At 45.1% G+C, this 24,547-nt stretch overlaps 1 protein-coding gene across 1 annotated transcript; it reads left to right on the top strand.

Moving 5' to 3' along the window:
• The first annotated feature begins 8,995 nt into the window (after positions 1-8,995).
• Positions 8,996-11,116, top strand: UBB (ubiquitin B). The gene is made up of 2 exons (XM_036837221.1): positions 8,996-9,143; positions 9,829-11,116. The coding sequence occupies exon 2, from the start codon at positions 9,835-9,837 to the stop codon at positions 10,978-10,980; it is 1,146 nt and encodes a 381-aa protein (XP_036693116.1). The 5' UTR covers positions 8,996-9,143; positions 9,829-9,834; the 3' UTR covers positions 10,981-11,116.
• Positions 11,117-24,547: the final 13,431 nt, after the last annotated feature.

Below are 24,547 nucleotides of genomic sequence, written 5' to 3'. Positions count from 1 at the left end.
CACAACTACTGAAGCCCTCGCACCTAGAGCCAGTGCTCTGCAACAAGAGAAGCCACTGCAATGAGAAGCCCACACACCCCAACGAGGAGTAACCCCCACTCGCCACAACTAGAGAAAGCCCGCGCACAGCAACGAAGACCAAACACAGCCAAAAATTTTAAAAATAAATAAAATAAATTTTAAAAAAATAAAAAATAAATAAATCACCAAACACTGCAAAGGCAATTTGTTTGTAGGAGCTAACCCAACATTCCTTTGCATCCTCACACCCTCCATCAGCAGCTACAAGCCACCTTTCACTGCCTCATACAGGTCTTCCCAAGAGGCTCCTTAGAGCCTCACACCAACGGACCTCTCGTGGCCAAATCTACCAGATGTCAGACCTGCCTCAGGGGTGTCTCCCTCCCTATAGTCAAAACCCATCTGAAAACAAATAGGTTCATATTTATAAAGTAAACTGAAGGGGACTTTGTAAATCTTGTTTTCTAAAAAAAGTCTTCCCATCAGGTTGGCAAAATTTTAAGAGTCTGCCAATCCTAAGTGCTGCTGAAGATCCAGAACTGTGGGAACTGTCCTACACTGTCAGAGGGAGTGTAAGTTAGTACAATCACTTGGAGAGCACTTTGGCAAAGTTTAGTAGAGTTTAAGTATATCCCACAGTCCTATTCCTAGGTATATTTCCTAGAGACATTTTCACACATCCATACAAGAATATACATGAATGCTTTCATTGTTGGTGGGAATGTAAAATGATGCAGTTGCTATGGAAAACAGTATGGTAGTTTCTCAAACAATTAAAAACAGAATTACCATGTGATACAGCAATTGCACTTCTGGGTAGATACCCAAAAGATTTGAAAGCAGGGCCCCTCAAACAGATATTTGTACACCATGTTCATAGCAGCATTATTCACAACAGCCAAAAGATAGAAACAACCCAAGAGTCCATCAACAGATGAATGAATAAACAACATGTGGTACAGGGACTTCCCTGGTGGTCCAGTGGGTAAGACTCCATGCTCGCAGGGGGCCCAGGTTCGATCCCTGTCGGGGAACTAGATCCCACATGCATGCCACAACTAAGAGTTTGCACGCCACAAGTAAAAAAAAAAAAAAAAAAAAAAAGAATCCCACACACCACAATGCCTGGCACAGCCTAGATAAATAAATAAATAAATAAATATATATATATATATATATATATTTTTTTTTTAACGTGGTACATACATAGAGTGGAATATTATTCAACTTTTACAAGGAAGGAAATTCTGACATATGCTACAGCATGATGAACCTCGAGGACATTATGCTAAGTGAAATAATCCCGACCCAAAAGAACAAATACTGTATGATTCCAGTTACATGCGGTACCTAGAGTAGGCAAATTCATAGGAACAGAAGGTAGAGTGGTGGCTGCCAGGGACCAGGGGCAGGAGGGAATGGGGAGTTATCGTTTACGAGGTACAGTTTCAGTTTTGCAAGATGAAAAGAGTTCTGGAGATGGATGGTGGCGACGGCTGCTCAATAATGTGAATGCACTGAATGAACTGTGTACATAAAACGGTTACGATGGAGATTTTATGTGTCTTTTACCACAATTCTTAAAAATAAAATAAATGTAAAATAGAATTTTAAAATGCTTTTAGCAGCTTTGTTTGTAACTGTGAAAACTAGGAATACCCTAATGTTAAACTGTGATATGTTCACATAGTAGAATACTATATAGCAGCTGAAGTAGTTGAACTAGATTTATCAACACAGCTAAATCACAAAAACGATATTAAAAAAGGGAAGTTGTAGAATGATAAGTAGAGTATGACATCATTTACGTAAAGTCTAAGAACAGGTGTTGCAGTCCATTCAGGCTGCTCTAAGAGAATATCACAGACTGGGTGCCTTATAAACAACAGAAATGTATCTGTCACAGTTCTGAAAGCTGCGAAGTCCAACATTAAGGTGCTGGCAGATTCAGTGTCTGGTGAAGGCCCACTTCCTGTGTCCTCACATGGGGCAAAGGGGCTCTCTGGGATCTTTTATAAGGGCACTAACCCCATTTTTGAGGGCTCTGCTCTCATGGCCTAATCACCCCCAAAGGCCCCACTTCCAAATACCATCACATTGGGGATTAGGTTTCAACACATGAATTCTGGGGGGTCACAGTCAATCTATACCAACATGTAATATTTACAGAAACAAAAATTTATACTATTAGTCTTAAAAGGTTCCTGGGGTTGATAAACATCGAATTCAGCATTGTGTTACCTTCAGGAAGAGAAAGAAAGAATTATTATTGGCAAGGGAATAGTTTAAAAAACAAACAAACAACTAACATAGATCCATACAAGTCCAGCCAACTGAGTTTTGACAAAGGTGCAAAAGTAATTCAATGGAGGAAAGATAGTGTTTCCATGGAGAAACTGGAGGAATTGGACATCCAAAAGTGAAAAAATGAACCTCAACTTAAACCTCAAAATGAATCATAGATTTACATGTAGAAAAAACACAGGAGAATGGAACTTCCCTGGCGGTCCAGTGGTTAGGACTCCACGCATAGGATCCCGCATGCCATGCCTCTCGGCCCAAACAACAATAACAACAACAAACAAATCTATGCTAAACCGATAGGGAAAATAATTTAAAAAAAAAAAAAAAAACACAGAAGAAAATCTTTGGGATCTAGGGCTGGGTGAAGAGCTCTTAGACATGACACCAAAAGCACAATCCATTAAAGAAAGAAAAGAAACAATAAATTGGACTTCATCAAAATTTTTAAATTTTGCTCTGTGAAAGATGCTGTTAAGAGGAAAAAACAGAGAACTGGGGAACTGCAGGCCTTAGAAGGTTTACAGAGCAGGTGCAAACAAGGTAGAAAGACAGCTAGACAGGCAAGAGGTTGGGCTCTGAGAGTTGAATACTGGGGTTTAAGAAAGCACAGTTCAGTCAGTTTCCGGTGATGTCAAGGTTCATTGCTTAGGTGAAATGGAGGTGATTGTGGAAGAGATCAGGTAAGCGTGATATAAGATAGGGTGTTGAGACATCATCAAAATAACAAACTTATATTTCAAAAGACACCATCAAGAAAGTGAAAAGACAGGACTTCTCTAGCGGTCCAGTGGTTAAGAGTCCACACTTCCAGTGCAAGGGCCGCGGGTTTGATCCCTGGTTGGGGAACTAAGATTCCACATGCTGTGTGGTGTAGCCAAAAAAAGAAAAAAAGTTAAAAGACAACTTATAGAATGGAGGAAAATATCTGTATTTTCTTCTAAGAATTTGTATCTAGAACACATAAAGAACTCTCAAAACTCAACAGTAAAAGGGCAAACAATTCAATTACAAAATGGGCAAAAGACATGAACAGACATTTCAGCAAAAACGATATCCAGGGCTTCCCTGGTGGCGCAGTGGTTGAGAATCTGCCTGCCAATGCAGGGGACACGGGTTCGAGCCCTGGTCTGGGAAGATCCCACATGCCGCGGAGCAACTGGGCCCGTGAGCCAGAACTACTGAGCCTGCGCGTCTGGAGCCTGTGCTCCGCAACGGGAGAGGCCGCAACCGTGACAGGCCCGCGCACCGCGATGAAGAGTGGCCCCCGCTCGCCACAACTAGAGAAAGCTCTCGCACAGAAATGAAGACCCAACACAGCCAAAAATAAATATAACAAATAAATAAATAAATAAAAGTTGTATTCTAAAAAAAAAAAAAAAAAAAAAACGATATCCACATGGCAAATAAGCACATGAAAATATGTTTAACATCATCAATCATTAGGGAAATGCAAATTAAATCTATGATGAAATATCACTACACAAGTATTAGGTAGCTAAAATAAAAAATAGTGACCATACCAAATGCTGTGAGGATGCAGAGAAACTGCGTCTCCCAGACACTGGGGGTGGGAGAGGAAATAATACAGCCCCTCTGGAAAATAGCTTAGCAGTTTCTTAAAAACCTAACCATACACATACCATATAACCCAGCAATTACAGTACTGAGCATTCATCCCAGGGAAATGAAAACATATGTTCACACAAAAATGTACATGAATGATCATAGAAGCCTGTGTTAAAAAGGAGACAAGAGACTTCCCTAGCGGTCCACTGGTTAAGACTCCACACTTCCACTGCAGCGGGTGTGGGTTCAATCGCTGGTCAGGGAAGTGAGACCCCGCATGCTGCGCAGTGCGGCCAAAAATAAAAAACAAAAAAATAAAAAATTTAAAAGGAGACAAAATGCCCCAAATGGAGTCACTCGTGTTAGGCCCCAGGGCAGCAAACCAAGACTTAATACCTAACCCAACTGCAGTTCCAAGCTTCCCCGGGAATGTGACCTTTAACCAGACAACCTGGAATGTCCTAGTAGGCACTAGGAGGTAATCCGTGGGTACACCCCTTCCCTTCCCCTTAGGAGGGCATCCTCGCCTAAAACAAGGTACTCTTTGCTAATTCTTTCCTTTTTTCTGCTTCCTCTCTGGCTTTAAAAACCTCTCCTTGGGACTTCCCTGGCGGTCCAATGGTTAAGACTCCGCACACTTCCACTGCAGGGGGCACGGGTCTGATCCCTGGTCGGGGAACTAAGGTCCCCCATGCCGCGCGGCGAGGGGCCAAAAAAATAAAAACCTTTCCTTTTCTGCAGCTTTACAGAGCTCCTTTCTATTGCTAGGTGGGATGCTGCCTGGTTCACAAATTGTTGAATAAAGCCATTACTCAGTTGAATTTTTGTTGCTTAAGCCTTGTAATAGCCAAAAATTGGAAGCATCCCAAAGGTCCATCTGTAGGTGAATGATTAAACCAACTGTGGGACACATATACCACAGAATGCTACTCAGCAACAAAAAGGAATGAACTATGAATATATATTCAACAATTTGGATGAATTTTAGACGAAAGCTAATGTCAAAAAGTTACACACCGTATGATTCCATTTATGTAACATTCTCAAAATGACAAAATTATCCAGGTGCAGAACGGATTAATGATTGCCTGGGCTTGGGGGCAAGGGGTGGGAGAAGCTTGTGACCAACCATAAAGTGGTATCAAGAGGTTATACTCGTGGTGATGAAAACAGCTCTGTATCTTGACCGTGGTGGGGGTGACATGAGTCTACTACCCATGTGATAAAACTGCACACAACTATGCACACACACAAAAGCGCACGGAAAACTGCTGAAGTCTGAATAAAGGTCTGTGCGTTGCACCGGTGTTAATTTCTTGGTTTTGATATTGTACTACAGTTGTGTAAGATGTTACCACTGGGGGAAAATGGGTGAAGGGTACATTGAGACTTCTCTGCTATTTTTGCGACTTCCTGTGAATCTGTAATTATTTTAAAGTAAAAAATAAATCATTAAGGAAATGCAAATCGAAGTCACAAGGAGATATCATCTTACACCCGTGAGGACAGCCACCATTTTTTTTTGTTTTTTAAGTAACAAATGTTGTTGAGGAAGTGGAACAATCGTGGCTGTGCCGTTTTGGGGGGGCATGTGGTGCAACCGCTGTGGAAAACAGTATGGAGGCTCCTCGAAAACTTAAAAATTTTGTCACATTAAGATCCAGCAATCCCACTTCCGAGTGTCTGTCCACAAGAACTGAAAGCAGGGTCTTAAAAAGAGATATCTGCACACACGCGTGCATCGCAGCAGTTCATTATTCATAACAGCCAAGAGGTGAAAGCAATCCAATATATCCATAGACAGATGAATGGATAGACAAAATGTGTTCTATACACGCAATGGAATACTAGTCAGCCTTAAAAAAGAAGGAAATTTTGTCACATGCACGGATGAACCCTGAAGACATTATGTTAAGTGAAATCAGCCAGTCCAAAAATGACTAATACTGGGACTTCCCTGGTGGTGCAGTGGTTAAGAATCCACCTGCCAGTGCAGGGGACACGGGCTCGAGCCCTGGTCTGGGAAGATCCCACATGCCACTGAGCAACTGGGCCCGTGAGCCACAACTACTGAGCCTGCGCTCTAGAGCCCACGAGCCACAACTACTGAGCCCACGTGCCACAACTACTGAAGCCCGTGCGCCTAGAGCCCGTGCTCCGCAACAAGAGAAGCCACTGCAATGAGAAGCCCGCGCACCGCAACGAAGAGTAGCCCTCGCTTGCCGCAACCAGAGAAAGCAACGAAGACCCAACGCAGCCAAAAATAATAAATAAACTAAATAAATTTATATATTAAAAAAAAAAGCTGAAGCAAAATAGCAAAATGTTAAGATTTAATAAAGTTGGGTGGTGGTTATATGGTGTTTATTATATTACCTACAACTTTCATATATGTATGTAATATTTCACAGTAAAAACATTTTTGAGTACCTATATTTAAATGGACAGATTTTTGTAATTTTGAGGCCCAGTGTAAAGACAATTTAGAATTTTGCTCTGTGTTCATTTGGGCATTCAATATCAAAGTTTCTAACTCGGTGGTAAGAAATTAGGAATTAGTCTCATAATTCTGTCGAGATAAATTGCCAAACAAGGAAATGACAAACCACAGACTAACTCCGTATTTTAAATATCAGCTGATAATGTCAAGAAAACAATTGTGAATTTATAACTGGAAACATAGTTTTCTCACAGATTTTTATTAAAAGACATCTAGCTAAGTAAAACATCACTTTGAATCTCAGAATCAAATCCTCTTCGTTTTTTTCAAAGGAACTGCCTAGGCAAAAACTATTTGCCTATGGATGTTAAATAAGTACTGTCTTTCTGTTTTGTATTTTAAGTGTCTAAGGCTGTCACAGTTGTTTGTTTGGGGTTTTTTTTCCCAGTTGAACAAAAGGGAAACTGCACTTCACTGAACAAACATTTATTGAGCACAATACCAAGTATTGTGCTAGATTTCCAAATTCCTGATTTGGGGGATTTTGCCCATCTAGTCTTTAATTTGTTTACCAATTACCTTTTACAATTTATCACCAGAAATGATGCTATTATTAAAAGTTTTATTTATAAACATACCATAAAAAATTCATCTTGCTTTTATTATTCAAGGAAGGCACAGGCCTCCTTTCTGAAACCAATTTGCTGTGTTGAGGTTACCAAATGCCCTTCGGTAAAACATTAAACCAGGAAGGTGTGTAACTAACTTATTTCTGGCAACTGCTAGAATTCCCAGCCAAGTCATCATATCAAACCATGAGCTCTCCATTCTAGATCATTCTTACAATTCACATGTATGACTCAGGAGGAACTGCGATTTGGTGAAACAAGTTCAGACTACTCACTGTCAGGTTAACGAAAATGAAAATTTATACTTTGCGCAATAAACATTTTATCAACTACCTCCCAATCCAAATGATCTTAAAGAAACTTTATTTCCATCTCCTATTATTCCTGTAAGTAGATCTTACCAAGTTTTAATAAATTCAGAGCTGTCTAGGCGTTAACGCATAAACCTGTCACATTGCAGCTCCACCGACATAGTCTTAATGTTAAGCTTAGAGATGTCATTTAATGACTAACGACCTTTTCTAAGTGATAGCTAGCCAGTTGGTACTCATGTGCACATCTTTACACCACCTCTTAACTTAGGGAGGCTGCTATTACGTGACAAACAGCCGCTCGCATGTTTGTTTACGCCTCCACCTGCATGACTTAGACGCGGGGCTGCGGGGCTCCGGATCCAAACACGCCTGCCTTACGTTCCCTGGGTTATCTCCCTGCGGACGAGCGGCCATACCCCCGGTGCGCGGAAACCAGTCCGAGCTGGTTAGGCCCACCTTTACGGTCGCGTGCACAACCAACACATTGATGGGACACTAAAAATGCTAGTTATTTCTCGCACATGGATTCTCTGTCTCTCCAAGTGGGTTTTCGGCTCCCTAATCCACAGTCCCTCTCTTTCCCCACCAGAGTCTGGACAAACTGCAAGGAGGGAAAGGGATGTGCAGGCTTGGTCGGTGCCAGATCTAAGCACGGCCGCCGGGTCACCTGGAGGGTGACGGGGCGGGCCCCCCCCCGCGTTGGGGGAGGGGGAGAGCGGGGCCTTCGTGATGCGGAAGAGGGAGGGAGCCTTCGCAGTGTGCGTTGGGGTGGGGATCCTGGGGGGGAGGTGTCCTCCGCGATGGGGGGATGGGGAGTGGGGGAGGCCTCGCCGTGGGAGAAGCTGGGGGAGGGGTGCTCCGCGATGAGAGGGCTCAGGAGGAACCTCCGCGGTATGGGGCGGGAGCGGGGAGCTCGGCGGTGGAGGAGGGGTCCTCCTCGGTTGGGGGAGAAACCGGGGCTCAGCAGAGAGTCCACCGACAGAGTCTAGATTTCGTCTCCTCAGAGCACGACCAAAGCACCCTAACTGTAAAGCGTGACTAAAGCTCCGCAACGCTGATCCAGACAAGAACAAAAATAAAAACAGGCCAGTGTGAGGGGGGCTTATGCTTCAGAGCAGACACCGGGAAAAACTACTGCGGGCCCCGCCGCCCAGCGCCTGGGCACCTCCAGACCGGGACCGGCCGGTCTTCTCAGGAAAGTCGCCGCGGAGCCCGCTGTGTCCCAACCAAAGCCCTGAAAACACGACATTTAATGGGTCGGGGCCTTGGAGGAAGGAGCGAAGATCCCCTCCTCCACCCCCGGCCGGAAGTACGCTTCTCTCCCGAAGGCGCCCCTCTGCCGCGCACGCGCACTCAGTTACTAAGCAACGTCGGCTCCGAACCACTCCAGCCAGAGCCCAGCAACAGCCGAGCCGCCGCGTTCTCCACCAATCAGCGCCGGCCTCGCCTCACACGCCTCACCAATCAGCGCCGGCGCCGCAAGGAAGTTTCCAGAGCTTTCGAGGAAGGCCCCCTTAAGTCGAATTCATCCGCCCGATAATTTTCCTACCTTTTCCTAAAGGAGGAGAAGGATCACCTGGAAGAGAGGTGAGCGGATTTGTTAGGATCCTTTGCTCGGCTCTAAGCAATTTAGGGCTCAGTCGAAGGGCCTAACTGCGTCGCGGGAGGTGGGGCCGAGCGAACTACTTTCAGCGGCGCACGGACACGGCGCCTACGTAAGAGTGATAAGCGACGCAACAGACGTTGCATAAATTTCGGCCCCGCCGAGCCGGAGCGTTCAGAGGCGAGTGGCATTGTTGGGTCTTGCCGTGTTGTGGTGGAGGTGACTTGGCGTAGTTGAATTCGCAGCATCTTTGGATTCTCACATAGGTACTGGCCCACGGCCTACGAGCGCCGGGAGAACTGGAGAGGGGGGGCGTCCGTGAGGGCGAGCGGGCGGGGGCTCGGAGGCCGCGGGGAGGGGTGGGGGAGGGGAGGCGAGGTGAGGTGACGCGGCGCCGGCCTCTCCGGAAGAGCGGGCCTTGTTTACGGGTCGGGAGCGGGGCGGTTGGCGCGCGAGCCCGCAGAGGCCAACGGATAATTAACCGATGGAGATTCCATCGTGTCTGTTTGTGGGGGGGGGGAAGGTGGAAGAGAGGTAGTCGGCTGGGGCTTCTGGAAACGTTTTAATTTGAATCCCGACGTGGAGAAGGTGTCGCACCGTATTTCCGTCTAACCGGGATTTTTATTTTAATGCCGCCATGATACTAGGCTTGGGGGAAATTGGGGCGGGGTCATCTTAACGAAATATCTGTAGTAGTTAAGGGAGAAAGAGCTGGATGTTAATCTCAGAAAGCACTTTCGATTCTCCATCCCGTTTAGGTTGCCATCTTGACTAAGGAATTTTGTGTTCAGTGACTGACTTAATGGTTAGTCTAGTAATTGGGGGAGGTTTGTGAGAGTCATGAACGCAGTTAAGGCACTTGGGAATAATAAACTGTTCGTTGTAAAGAATTGATTAGCCATGAAAACAGTAAAAAATCCTGAGGTGAAACACTAACATTTTACTTTGTAGGTCAAAATGCAGATCTTCGTGAAGACCCTGACCGGCAAGACCATCACCCTGGAGGTGGAGCCCAGTGACACCATCGAGAATGTGAAGGCCAAGATCCAGGATAAGGAGGGCATCCCCCCTGACCAGCAGAGGCTCATCTTTGCAGGCAAACAGCTGGAAGATGGCCGCACTCTTTCTGATTACAACATCCAGAAGGAGTCGACCCTGCACCTGGTCCTCCGTCTGAGGGGTGGTATGCAGATCTTCGTGAAGACCCTGACCGGCAAGACCATCACCCTGGAGGTGGAGCCCAGTGACACCATCGAGAACGTGAAGGCCAAGATCCAGGATAAGGAGGGCATCCCCCCTGACCAGCAGAGGCTCATCTTTGCAGGCAAACAGCTGGAAGATGGCCGCACTCTTTCTGATTACAACATCCAGAAGGAGTCGACCCTGCACCTGGTCCTCCGTCTGAGGGGTGGTATGCAGATCTTCGTGAAGACCCTGACCGGCAAGACCATCACCCTGGAGGTGGAGCCCAGTGACACCATCGAGAACGTGAAGGCCAAGATCCAGGATAAGGAGGGCATCCCCCCTGACCAGCAGAGGCTCATCTTTGCAGGCAAACAGCTGGAAGATGGCCGCACTCTTTCTGATTACAACATCCAGAAGGAGTCGACCCTGCACCTGGTCCTTCGTCTGAGGGGTGGTATGCAGATCTTCGTGAAGACCCTGACCGGCAAGACCATCACCCTGGAGGTGGAGCCCAGTGACACCATCGAGAACGTGAAGGCCAAGATCCAGGATAAGGAAGGCATCCCCCCTGACCAGCAGAGGCTCATCTTTGCAGGCAAACAGCTGGAAGATGGCCGCACTCTTTCTGATTACAACATCCAGAAAGAGTCGACCCTGCACCTGGTCCTCCGTCTGAGGGGTGGTATGCAGATCTTCGTGAAGACCCTGACCGGCAAGACCATCACCCTGGAGGTGGAGCCCAGTGACACCATCGAGAACGTGAAGGCCAAGATCCAGGATAAGGAAGGCATCCCCCCTGACCAGCAGAGGCTCATCTTTGCAGGCAAACAGCTGGAAGATGGCCGCACTCTTTCTGATTACAACATCCAGAAAGAGTCGACCCTGCACCTGGTCCTCCGTCTGAGGGGTGGCTGTTAATTATTCAGTCTTGCATTCATAATGCCCAATGATGGCATCACTCTGCACTCTAGCTATTTGCCCCAGTTTAAGATAGTTTCAATAATAGCTAAACTTGTTCAAAATGTTAATAAAGGTTTTGTTGCATGGTAGCATATTTGGTGTCTCTTGTCCTGAAATTATGTAGTGATGGTGGGGACTCCTAACTGGTTAAAGTGGTGTTCAAAGAAGGGGTTTAACTTGAGGTTGTCACGTGACCAAAATTAAGTCACTTGACTTTGATAAATATTGGGTGTGCCAAGGTGTAGGGACTTTGTCCTTTGTTCAAGATCATTTACAGGTTAGGATTCTGGTGTCATTAAAACCATTTCAAAGTGTAAGAATTTAAAACTATTGAATATGGAGGCATACTGAGAGAAAGCAAACTTGCCTGTGTGCTTCCACCTCAGATGGTGGTCCAGGCTGCTCAGCTGTGCTTTCAATCTCGTGATTATTTGTTGACTATCTCTTGTGCTTTTTTTTCTCTCTAGTGCATTACACTTAAGTGTTCAGCCTTAGATAATGATATAGAACCCTAATTCTACTTTATGTGAACTGAGCCAAGAACCCAGTGGAGCCCGAGTCAACAAAGGTGGAGAGACAACTTGCGTGAAAGAATTCCTGAGTTAAAAGGGTATACTAACCTAAGGCAGCTTGCTGACTTGGGTGTGTTAGGCAGCAAATTAAGGTGGTTCCTAACATAACTGGTTCCTAATGACAGCTTTGCCTCACTGTAAGGGTAAGATTGCTCCAGTAAAGTAGATTCTCTAATTCAGGTCGTGGTAAGAATCTTGTCTAAGCCCTACACAAGCAGTTTTTGTGCTGCCATACCAATAAACACTAGGCAGTATGTTTCCAATACTGATAGAAAACTGAGGGAGTAAGAATCTTTTTGGGCACAAGGTATTCTATTTTTTTACAATACTTTTAAGTTCTAAACCTTTTCCCCTTTCACAGTCAACTCGCTGTAATGTAACTTCAGTGGTCGTTCTCAACTTGTGACAAAAAGCGGTGAGTGGAGGGACGTGCAAGTCGGGGAGGAGTTGGAAGCCCTCCTGGTTATCTCAGTTTTGCACTATGCTAGGGAAGTAGCTCTTGGGGTACTAAAGCTGGTGTAACTGCAAGAGCAGTGTTAGGGGTAAGAATCAGAGGTGCGTTATAAAAATGTAGAGGGGCTTCCCCGGTGGCGCGGTGGTTGGGGGTCTGCCTGCCAATGCGAGGGATGCGGGTTCGGGCCCTGGTCTGGGAGGATCCCACGTGCCGCGGAGCAACTGGGCCCGTGAGCCACAATTGCTGAGCCTGCGCGTCTGGAGCCTGTGCTCCGCAACAAGAGGCCGCGATGGTGAGAGGCCCGCGCGCCGCGATGAAGAGTGGCTACCGCTCGCCGCAACTGGAGAAAGCCCTCGCACAGAAACGAAGACCCAACACAGACATAAATAAATAAATAAATAAAAATTAAAAATATATATATATATAAAAATGTAGAAAGCCAAGCATGTCTAGAAATACACTTTTGGTAACTCCAGGTGTACCTGAGAAGTGCTCGGTGCATAATTTTAGGAACTCTACCTTAGCAGTAGCTTTTCTTAAACTTCTGTCCTAGAAATACTAAATTGGAATACTTACTTAACCTGGTTTTCTTGGTTAAGTTAGACGAGGTAGCTCTTAATTTTGGACTTAATGCTTCAACTCCTTGGAGTGGTAAAAACTTGGGCCAGAAAGGGGGGAAACTGCTTATATTAAACCATTAAAAGTGGTAATGAAACATCAAGCCTTTAAAAAGCCTTCCTTAGACTTAAGGGAACACATTAGATTCACTGTCAGATTGGAAGGTTATATCCTTCCCAGTCCCAGTGTTTTGACTTGCTCAAGGCCTGGTTTTTGTTACAGGCAAACCAAGGACTGGAATCCAAGTGTCAACTCTGACATAGCTCAGAAAATTCATGAAGTTTTATTAGGTTCCTTGCCCTCAAACTGCTGCTTGCAGGACAGGTGTTTTGCTGAATATTTAATAATTTAGGCCTTTTACTGGTAAAGCAGGGATTTGAGGATTAAAAGTTCTTTCCTACACTTTACACTTAATAAACCTGAAAAATCATTTCACCTGAGTAAGTGAAGACTAGTGCTGGTTTGGGCGATAGGACTCCCACAATTGTGTTGGCCTTTCTCCCAAATCACTGACTTGACAGGCTCGCAGGTCTGCAGTCTTGTGACGCCCTTGAGGAAAAAAGGTTTCAGCTGTTGCTCTAATTCTCTCAGGATCTCTTCCTATCTGTAGGGATCCCTTAAGGTATTCATGGATCTCAGCAAACTCACTCTGTACACAACCTGAAATCTGAGCAAGGAGAAGTCTAAATGTGTTGGTCTTCAACAACCTGTGCTATCAGTTGGTTTTGGAAGTCGGTTTTTCACTCTTGGCCTCAAACCTTGCTCTACACTGAATAAAACAGGCCAATTGTGGTTTGTGGTTCCAGCTGACTCCTGGTGACTGAGGGGTCAGCAATGCAGAAGGGAAATGTGATTAGGAGTGGAACTTTGGGATGACCTAGAAAGGGATGGGAGAGTTGATAGATGATAAAGATTCGTTCATGTATCTCAAGCCAAGAGAGTTCGCAGTCCTATCACCTACTCATCTCAATGTTCCCTGTCCAGTTAGCTTCTCATCCAACTGCCAGGAATATAGTTCTCAAGTCCAGTGTTGGTCCAAATGTTAAAGAGCCCATGGGAAGGGAGATACATGTATATTCCGTTACAGCCCACGGTGCAAATACTTCACCCGCCCTTCCTTTAAGAGAATGTCTCCCTGGACCTCTCCACCCCTTATAACCTCAGAAGCAATAACACAGAGGGATGCTTATGGGACCTTTGTGACTTGTTAGGCTGGTGTCCAAAGTATATGTGGGTCAGCCTTGCAAATTATTTTAAACTTAATCTTGGACCTGTGCTGTCTCTGGAAAGCAGATTCCCTGTGTTTATCAGAACTGCTTGTACTGCACATCATTATGTGCCCTGAGATGCCAGAGTCTGCAGAACAAGCTGCCACTTAACCACCCCCACTTGTAATCTTCACTGTTTCCCTTTTACTTAGGAATTTGATAAAGAAGAGTTTCTGTTAATATATTTCTTGTTACCTTTCCTGAAAGAATGCTCACACCTGTGTGCAAAGATGTGTTAAAAGAATACTTGCTTGGTATACTGAAAGCAGTGGTCCCAGGGGCTGGTCTGTAGCCTGCTGCCACTTCAAGATACGTTTTTGCCAGTTCTCAGTGAAATGAAAAATATGAGAACGACACAGCGGATTTTACATGAAATTAGGTCTATTCAATTTAAAAGATAATATGCCCTCAGTGTAAAAATGACTAATGTAATGATTCAGAGTGTTGCTCTGGAGGCAGGACTACTTGAGTTCATATGTGCCTGCACCACTTACTGGCTTGTAACCTTGGGCAACTCATTTATCCTGTCAGTACATCAGATTCCTTACCTATAAAAATGGGGTAGTTATACCTATCAGTAGTTATGAGGATCACATGTGAAGTGCTTAAAACAATGGAAAAACTTGCCTAGTGCTGACAATGCTACTGTAATGACAAAATTGGGAACAAGCTAATCGCCCATCAAAGGGGAGTGGTTAAATGATGATAATGCAGTAGTTCAACAGAATGAAGGAGAAAGGAACTCACGGAACGCCATTCAAGACAGTGAAAAATGCTAGAGAAAAAGGTGTGCGCATGTGCACAAGCACGCAGATGGGTGGGCCCGTTTGTGGCTTCAGGAGAGGAAAGGGGGGATTGTGAAGGGAGATGTATTTCAGCTTCCTTATCGCCACCCCCAGGCTTCCAGGAGGACTGAAGTCACTGACAACACAGCACCAGCAGTGTTCACAACAAGTGGGCCCCTGTCCAAGGGCCAGCAAAGTCATTCCACCCCTGAAGTCAGGCCACACTCCCAAACTGCAGAGTAGACTTATTTTGCACAAGTCTCTGTTTCATTTTCCATGGAAACTACATCTCACGAGACTTACCAAACCTCAACAAGATTACTGAACCTCAACAAGCTTCATTTTATTTTTTTTTAATTTTATTTATTTATTTTTATTTTTGGCTGTGTTGGGTCTTCATTGCTGTGCATGGGCTTTCTCTAGTTGTGAGCGGGGCTACTCTTCGTTGCGGTGCATGGGCTTCTCACTGAGGTGGCTTCTCTTGTTGTGGCGCATGGGCTCTAGGTGCACGGGCTTCAGTAGTTGTGGCGCACAGGCTTAGTTACTCTGCAGCATGGGGGATCTCCCCGGACCAGGGCTCGAACCGGTGTCCCCTGCATTGGCAGGCGGATTCTTAACCACTGCACCACCAGGGAAGCCCATCACAAGCTTCATTTTAGATACACTCTGCTCATTCCTCAAATAATCCGAAGGGGCAAGTCATGGCTCTCGTTCAATCAGGCCCAGCCAACTCCAAATGGAAGCTTTAGATAAATGTTAATTTCTGAGAAAGGATCTTGCACTTAGTGCAACGATACTAACTGGGAAATAAGTTTTGAGATTTTCCTTTTTTCATACTTTCTCGATCCCATCACCATCCTTATCTCCCCCTCTTTTTCGTGGTCATCAGAAGCTGAGTGGTGAGGTTCACTCTCCAGCTAGTAGGTCTGTCAACGCCTATGATTTATTCTAGCACCTACTCCTCTGACCATGGAACACCAGCTGGGACTCCTCTTAAGGAACACCTTTACCTTCACAAGTTTCTGATATCAGTGTTTCCCAAACTCTGTCCTCCAAACGTTACAACCACTGTGAAAGGATGCTGTGGTCACGTGAGCTCAGGAAGTTGCCTGTTACCTCCCCCCTTGGAGGCCATCTTGAAGACTCCAAGAAGTTCTACCTTAAAGGAACCGGTTTAATGTGGTTCAACCCAGTGTGTTCCAATTTCACTTTTTTTTTCTTTTTCCACTTAACTTTTCAATCAGTTAACATCCCTCACACTTTGAGAAACCTTGTTAGAGCCATGACCCCTCCCATCTCCCTACCCGGCACTGCTGATTTTGCTTGGTTTCCTGGCCTCTGCAGGGCAGAAACATTGCTGGCCTCAGGGAGTGTCACGAACTGGGTCTGGATATTCTACTACTAAAATAGAGCAACACAGGGGCTTCCCCGGTGGCGCAGTGGTTAAGAATCCACCTGCCAATGCAGGACAACAGGTTCGAGCCCTGGTCCGGGAAGATCCCACATGCCGCGGAGCTCCTAAGCCTGTGTGCCACAACTACTGAGCCTGCACTCTGGAGCCCGTGAGCCACAACTACTGAGCCCACCCACCACAACTACTGAAGCCTGTGCACCACAACTACTGAGCCTGCACTCTGGAGCCTGTGAGCCACAACTACTGAGCCCATGCACCACAACTACTGAAGCCTGCGTGCCTAGAGCCCATGCTCCTCAACAAGAGAAGCCACTGCAGTGAGAAGCCCTCGCACCACAACAAACAGTAGCCCCTGCTCGCCGCAACTAGAGAAAGCCCGCGCGCAGCAACAAAGACCCAACGCAGCCAAAAATAAATAATAAATAAATAAATAAATAAAAATTTTTAAAAAATAGAGCAACACAAATACAAAAGAGAACAATATAAAGGAAAACATTTTTCCAACTCACAGGGAAATGGATAAGACTTTTCAGGTTAAATATTTCTTCTGTAAGTTGTTCTTAGTCAGCTGGTACCTGCTATGGCTTGTCTTCATCAGCTGTTAACAGACAAAACAGTAGTAAATTTTGGACATGTGATTTTTTTTAAAATTACCTGATTTTTTTAAAATACAAAAGTGATACAAGCTCTTGATAAAATACATCCAGGGCTTCCCTGGTGGCGCAGTGGTTAAGAATCCGCCTGCCAATGCAGGGGACACGGGTTCGAGCCCCGGTCTGGGAAGATCCCACATGCCGCGGAGCGGCTGGGCCCGTGAGCCACAGCTGCTGAGCCTGCGCGTCTGGAGCCTGTGCTCCGCAGCGGGAGAGGCCGCGGTGGTGAGAGGCCCGCGCACCGCGATGAAGAGTGGCCCCCGCTTGCCGCAACTGGAGAGAGCCCTCGCGCAGAGGCGAAGACCCAACACAGCCATAAATAAATAAATAAATAAATAAATAAATAAATAAATAAATAAATAAATAAATAAATAAAATACATCCAATGATATATAGGAGTATCCAGTAAAAAGTGAAAAATCCCCTCTTACCTCTCTCACGCCCCCCCGAGCAAACAATTGAAAGAGACTATTTTTTCATCCATTTATTCATTGAACAAATATTTATCGTCTACTGTGTTTCCAGCATTGGCAATGTAGAAATGAACAAAACTGACCAAGTCTGCCCTCACGGAACTTACATTAAAGAGGAGAGGAGACAGACAAATAGGTAAATACATCATATTTTAGATAATGGAAAGTGCTATAGTAAAAAAATAATAATAAAGCAGAATAAAGGGCATTGGGTGATCAGGGAAAGCCCCATAGATAATATGACATTTGAGCAAAGGTCTGGAGGAAAAGAGGGACTTGCCTCATGATATCTGGGGGAAGGGTGTTCCAGGCAAAGGGAACATCATGTGCAAAGGTCCTACGGCAGAAGAAAGCTTAAATTCAAGATCAATATGATGGCCTGTATAGCAGGAACTTAGCAAGGAGAAGAGTGCAATGAAATTATATCAGGGGTGATGGGAACATTACTTATTGGTTCATAAGGACACCATAAGGATACACATTGTAGATATCCTTCTGGATTTCTATGCCACTACAGACACATTTGTGTATACATGTCCCAATGTATACATTTACTTCAGTCTTGCTAATGTCTGCATAATAATTCATAGCAGGTACACCATGTTTTCCTTAAAATAATTTTATTGCTAAACAAGGACCCGGGAATTCACTGGCGGTCCAGTGGTTAGGACTCCACGGTTCCACTGCAGGGGGCAAATGTTCGATCCCTGGTCAGGGAACAAAGACCCCACATGGCGGCATGGCCAAAAAATACACAAAAAAACCAAAAAAACAACAACGACCTACTGTATAGCACAGGGAACTATATTCTATGTCTTATAGTAACCTATAATGAAAAAGAATCTGAAAAAGAACATATATATTCTGAATCATTTTGCTGTACACCTGAAGCTAACACAACATTGTAAATTAACTATACTTCAATTTTTAAAATGGTTTAAAAAAGCGCTATTAAAAAAGTTTTATTGCTTTCCTAATTATGAATGTAATACATACTCAATGTAATTAACTTGAGAAATACAGAAAAAGAAAGCACCCATTAAACCTACAATCCAGGGCTTCCCTGGTGGCGCAGTGGTTGAGAGTCTGCCTGCCAATGCAGGGGACACGGGTTCGAACCCTGGTCTGGGAAGATCCCACATGCCGCGGAGCGACTGGGCCCGTGAGCCACAACTACTGAGCCTGCGCGTCTGGAGCCTGTGCTCCGCAACAAGAGAGGCCACAGCAGTGAGAGGCCCGCGCACCGCGATGAAGAGTGGCCCCCGCTTGCCGCAACTAGAGAAAGCCCTCGCACAGAAACGAAGACCCAACACAGCCAAAAATAAATGAATAAATAAATTAAAAAAATAAAAAACAAAAAAACCCCCTACAATCCAAATATACTCAATTTAGCATATTTCCTATTTTCTCAGTATTTTTTACTTAAATAACAGTGAGTGTGATCCAGTTGTCAAGACTCAATCAATGGATACGTGTGTGTGTGTGTGTGTGTGTGTGTGTGTGTATAGAATAAAACTTGAAAGTCCTTTTTCAGTGTCCCTCCTCGGAATCTCTCTCCACACTTATCTTTCTCTGTGTCACTTGGTAAAGGTTTGGTGTATTTACCACCAGGTTGTTCTAATGTGTTTACATATGTATGTATTATATAAAAACATACTTTAAAAATTATACATAAAAGGAATTGTACAGAACATACTCACGTAGCTTGAAGCCAGCACATATATATCTCCCTGCTTCTTTCTGAATTGCTACAATATATTTCACAGTACAGATAGACCATATTTTACCCATCTCTTTACTGATGGATATTTGTGGGTTTTTTTCGCTATTAAAACAAACCTGCAGGGGCTTCCCTGGCAGTCCAGTGGTTAGGACTCCGGGCTTCCACTGAAGGGGGCACGGGTTCAATCCCTGATCAGGAACTAAGATCCCAAAAGCTATGCGGTGGGTGGCCAAAAAAATAATAAATAAATAAATAAACAATGCTCCAATGAATATCCTTGAGAACGTCTCATCTTAGATGTGCAAATATTTCTTCAGGATATAGCTAGAAGTGGAATGGCATCAAAGAATATGGCACTGAAATCTGTGATTACTACAAAGTTGCCCTTCAAAAAGATGGTACCACGTGCAAAGAAATATTATTCAGCCTTGAAAAGGATGGAAATTCTGACACATGCGATGTGGATGAATGTTGGTGAAATAAACCAGACAAAAAGGACAAGAACTCTATGATTCCACCTATATGAGGTCCTTAGAGTAATCAAATTCATAGAGACAGAAAGAATGGTGGCTGTCAGGGGCTGAGGAAAGGGGATGGGGAGTTAGTGTTTAATGGGTGTAGAGTTTCCATTTGGGATGATGAAAAAGCTCTGGAGATGATAATGGTGATGGTCGCATAACAATGTGAATGTACTTAATGCCACTGAATCTTATATTTAAAAAGGGTTAAAATGGTAAATTTTGTTATGTATTTTTTAACACAATAAAAAAGAGAACTATACCAATATGAATTCCCACCAATACTGCATAAGAGTACCTAGTTCTCCAGACCCTCATATATATATATTTTGGGGACTGCACTGCCCAACTTGCAGGATCTTAGTTCCCAGACCAGGGATCAAACCTGCGCCTCCTGCAGTGGAAGCATGGAGTCCTAACCACTGGACCACCAGGGAATTCCCTATATATATATATTTTTTTTTTTTTAACATCTTTATTGGAGTATAATTGCTTTACAATGGTGCGTTAGCTTCTGCTGTGTAACGAAGTGAATCAGCTATACGTATACATATATCCCCATATCTCCTCCCTCTTGCATCTCCCTCCCACCCTCCCTATCCCACCCCTCTAGGTGGTCACAAAGCACCGAGCTGATCTCCCTGTGCTATGCGGCTGCTTCCCACTAGCTATCTATTTTACATTTGGTAGTGTATATATGTACATGCCACTCTCTCACTTCGCCCCAGGTTACCCTTTTCCCTCCCCGTGTCCTCAAGTCCATTCTCTACATCTGCGTCTTTATTCCTCTCCTGCCCCTAGGTTCTTCACAACCATTTTTAAAATTTTTTTTTCGATTCCACATATATGTGTTAGCATACAGTATTTGTATTTCTTTTTCTGACTTACTTCACTCTGTATGACAGACTCTAGGTCCATCCACCTCACTACAAGTAACTCAATTTCATTTCTTTTTATGGCTGAGTAATATTCCATTGTATATTGAAGATGTGCAACATCTTCTTTAACCATTCATCTGTTGATGGACACTTAGGTTGCTTCTATGTCCTGGCTATTGTAAATAGAGCTGCAATGCACATTGTGGAACATGACTCTTTCTGAATTATGGTTTTCTCAAGGTATATGCCCAGTAGTGGGATTGCTGGGTTGTATGGTAGTTCTATTTTTAGTTTTTTAAGGAACCTCCATACTGTTTTCCATAGTGGCTGTATCAACTTACATTCCCACCAAAGAAATGCCCACCAGGCATTCCCACCAACAGTACAAGAGGGTTCCCTTTTCTCCACACCTCTGCAGCATTTATTGTTTGTAGATTTTTTTTGATGATGGCCATTCTTAACTGTGTGAGGTGATACCTCATAGTAGTTTTGATTTGCATTTCTCTAATGATTAGTGACGTTGAGCATTCTTTCATGCGTTTTTTGGCAATCCGTATATCTTCTTTGGAGAAATGTCTATTTAGGTCTTCTGCCCATTTATGGATTGGGTTGTTTGTTTTTTTGATATTGAGCTGCATGAGCTGCTTGTAAAGTTTGGAGATTAATCCTCTGTCAGTTGCTTCATTGGCAAATATTTTTCTCCTATTCTGAGGGTTGTCCTTTTTATGTTTTGCTTTGCTGTGCAAAACCTTTTAAGTTTCATTTGGTCCTATTTGTTTATTTTTGTTTTTATTTCCATTTCTCTAGGAGGTGGGTCAAAAAGGATCTTGCTGTGATTGATGTCATAGAGTGTTCTGCTTATGTTTTCCTCTAAGAGTTTTATAGTGTCTGGCCTTACATTTAGGTTTTTAATCCATTTTGAGTTTATTTTTGTGTATGGTGTTAGGGAATGTTCTGATTTCATTCTTTCACATGTAGCTGTCCAGTTTTCCCAGCACCACTTATTGAAGAGGCTGTCTTTTCTCCATTGTATATTCTTGCCTCCTTTATCAAAGATAAGGTGACCATATCCAATATATATTAATAGTCACTTTAATTTTGGATAATTTGAAGGGCAAAAATGACAGTGTTTTAATTTGCATGTCCCTGATTAAACTTGTGAGATTAAACACTTTTTGCATTTTTTTTTCAAAGCTCTTAATTTTTATTTTTATTTATATATATATTTTTGGCTGTGTTGGGTCTTCGTTTCTGTGTGAGGGCTTTCTCTAGTTGTGGCAAGCGGGGGCCACTCTTCATCGCGGTGCGCGGGCCTCTCACTATCGCGGCCTCTCTTGTTGCGGAGCACAGGCTCCAGATGCGCAGGCTCAGTAGTTGTGGTGCACAGGCTTAGTTGCTCTGCGGCATGTGGGATCTTCCCAGACCAGGGCTCGAACCCGTGTCCCCTGCATTGGCAGGCAGATTCTCAACCACTGCGCCACCAGGGAAGCCCCTTTTTGCATTTTTTGACATTAATTTGTACTGCAAATTACCTGTTCACATCTTTGCCCGTTCTTATTATTAATTTGTAGGACCGCCTTATACATTCTAAAAAGTAATCATTTTTCTGTTATAATTGTGATAGTGTCTTTCAGAGGGTTATTTCACTTTTTGTTTATGGTGTCTTTGTAAAGACCGAAGTTTTGGATTTGAAAAAGAATCTGCCAATCTTTTTCTTTATGATTTCTGGGCCAAAGAAGTGAGGGAGCTGTTCTGAAAATTGGGGGCCTTCCCTCCATCCCTCAAGGCCAGTGTTCAAGAGGCGCGGACCACATGCTGAAGGAGTGGAGGGGCTGGGCCAGCAGGGCCACCTGGTCCCAGAACTCAGGCTGCTCCTCAAAGCAGCAGCAAGTTCACATCCATCCCCACAGCAGGCTCTGGAGCAGGGGCAGGGCCGATGGAGGCCTGGCTCTGCTCAGCCTGCCTTTCTTCAGACTTCTCGTTTTCAGAACTGCTCTGCTCACCCTGAGTCAGAGTGGAAAATCCTGACCATCGCATCCAGCAAAGAGGATGCTTCAGCGTTTGGGAGAGAAAAGGGCCTTTGGGGCTTACCCAAAGAAGGCCTTACTTCCCAGGGAGAATGCTCTCCCCTTCCGTAACCCTCGGCCTTCCCTCCCTGCTACATGTGGGTTAGCTGGCAGCTCCAATACCTCCTGCTTTGCCCTGGCTTCTGAGAATCGGCACCCCGACCCCTCCCACTCCGGTGAAAGCTGTTTCTCTGAGCATCAGGCCTGGGCGTAATCACCTTTAGGAGCTGAAGCGGCCTGCTCTCTTTTTGCAGCCAATACTTAAATTCAGAGGCTCTGACGGCCTTTTAGATGATCCTACTCCTCCCCCGAGCTCTTCCTGGAGGCTCCTGTCCCCACACCAGCCAGGACCTCGGGAGGGACCAAGGCCCCGAGCCACCCAAGGGCGTGAGCAGGGAGCTGAGACAGACAGAGACCTGCAAGGCGAGAAGACAGAGGCTGAAGGGGTGCGGCGGGGGCCGGAAGGCTCTGCACGTCGCATCCTCTGCGCTCCTCTGGCACCCGCCCCCCCCCCACGCTGAAACCTCTGCGACCTCCTCTCCTCTTTTCTGTAAAACCACAAGAAGGCAGGTGGAGGCCGCTCAGTCTCACTAAAGTGCTGATGGTTTCCTCTAAGAGGCTGCTCCCCTGCAGACTCACGTCACCCACCTACAATAAGTCACTCATCTCACTTCCAGCTTTGCCCTCCCCACTTGTATTTCAGGCCAGCGCAGCGCAGCGCGGCTCCACGCTCTGGCCACGGGGTTCAGGTGAGTGGGGCCTGACATGGGTCTCCTCACATGGAGATTTATAGTGAAATACGGGGCCCACGCCTGAAGACATACCCCAAAGTAAATACATCATCTGTGCAGGCTCTCTGGGGTGACCCAGGAACACAGAATGTAAGGGGCAGAAGGCGGAGACACAAACTTTCTGTGGCGCATGGTTTGGGCTCACCCAGAAATCAGCAAATGTCACCACTTCCATCTGGAAAGATGGGGCCGAACAGCTCTGTGTGAATCCGGGCCTAAACATCTCCTGGGGATATGAGTTCTGAGCCTTACTCCAAAGCCTCACGTGTGTAGAAATAAAATTAGTCCTTCTGGGAGGGGAGGGAGAGGGACGGACTGGGAGTCTGGGGTTAGTAGATGCAAACTATTACATTTAGAATGGATAAACAACAAGGTCCTACTGTAGAGCACAGGGAACTCTATCTAATCTCCTGGGATAAACCAGAATGGAAAAGAATATTTTAAAAAATGTCTATATGTGTATAACTGAGTCACTTTGCTGTACAGCAAAGATTAGCACAACACTGTAAATCAACTATACTTCAATTAAAAAAATTTTTTAAAAAAGGAAAAAAAAAAATTGGTCCTTCTTACCCTGTGCAAAGTGCTAAGGCCGCCCAGACAAACATGCTCAGTCATCAAGTGGAAGAGGCCTGTAACATCCCCATTTACCAGGGGTGGTAAATACCAAGCTAGGTCAGGGTCAGGCGCCCTGAGGGCTCCTCCCCAGGAGAGGGGAGGGTGTGAAAGTCTCCCGCGGTGCTGGGGAGCGACGCGCTGCTCTGAACTGGGACGATGAAATGGAGGACTGGCTTCGCTCCTGCTTCTGCCCCACCGTTGCGCTGGAACACGCAGTACCTGCTGCCACCCCTCCACTGACTCTGATCTCCGCTCCAGGCCTCTGGAGCCAAATCAGGGCGGCCCAGACCTCCTGCGTTTGGGAGATGCTGAGAAAAACAGGCTGGGACTGACTGATTTCGGCAACTGCCTACTCATCCCCCCTCCAAACAACCAGGCCTAACGGATGACACTGTAGGGGTGAGCCCTCCTAATGCTGCTTCCCTCTGGAGAGCACAGTGTGAAAACAGGCCTGGAGAGGTTGTTCTGTGGGTCGAGGGGTGGTTGGCTGTGTTTTTCTGGAGCCTCCCTCTGGGGTTTATCTACTCCCCATGCGCTGAGCTCGTTGGGGCCTGCGGACAGAACAGAATATACGCAGAGGATATAGTATGGCAACCTCTTCTGCTCTCAGTACGGCACGTCTGATACTTCTGGTCACCAAATGTGAGGTTGTTTTTTTTTTTTTTTCCCCAACACCAACCAATTCAGCAACACC

Source organism: Balaenoptera musculus, chromosome 20 (assembly GCF_009873245.2).
Source record: "Balaenoptera musculus isolate JJ_BM4_2016_0621 chromosome 20, mBalMus1.pri.v3, whole genome shotgun sequence".
Taxonomy (NCBI): Eukaryota; Metazoa; Chordata; class Mammalia; order Artiodactyla; family Balaenopteridae; genus Balaenoptera; species Balaenoptera musculus.
The sequence above is the reverse complement of the archived record's forward strand: the minus strand, read 5'-3'. Positions and strand labels throughout refer to the sequence as shown.

Excerpts from the sequence above, each read along its gene's own strand:
- UBB (XM_036837221.1), top strand. The coding sequence starts at position 9,835 with ATGCAGATCTTCGTGAAGACCCTGACCGGCAAGACCATCACCCTGGAG.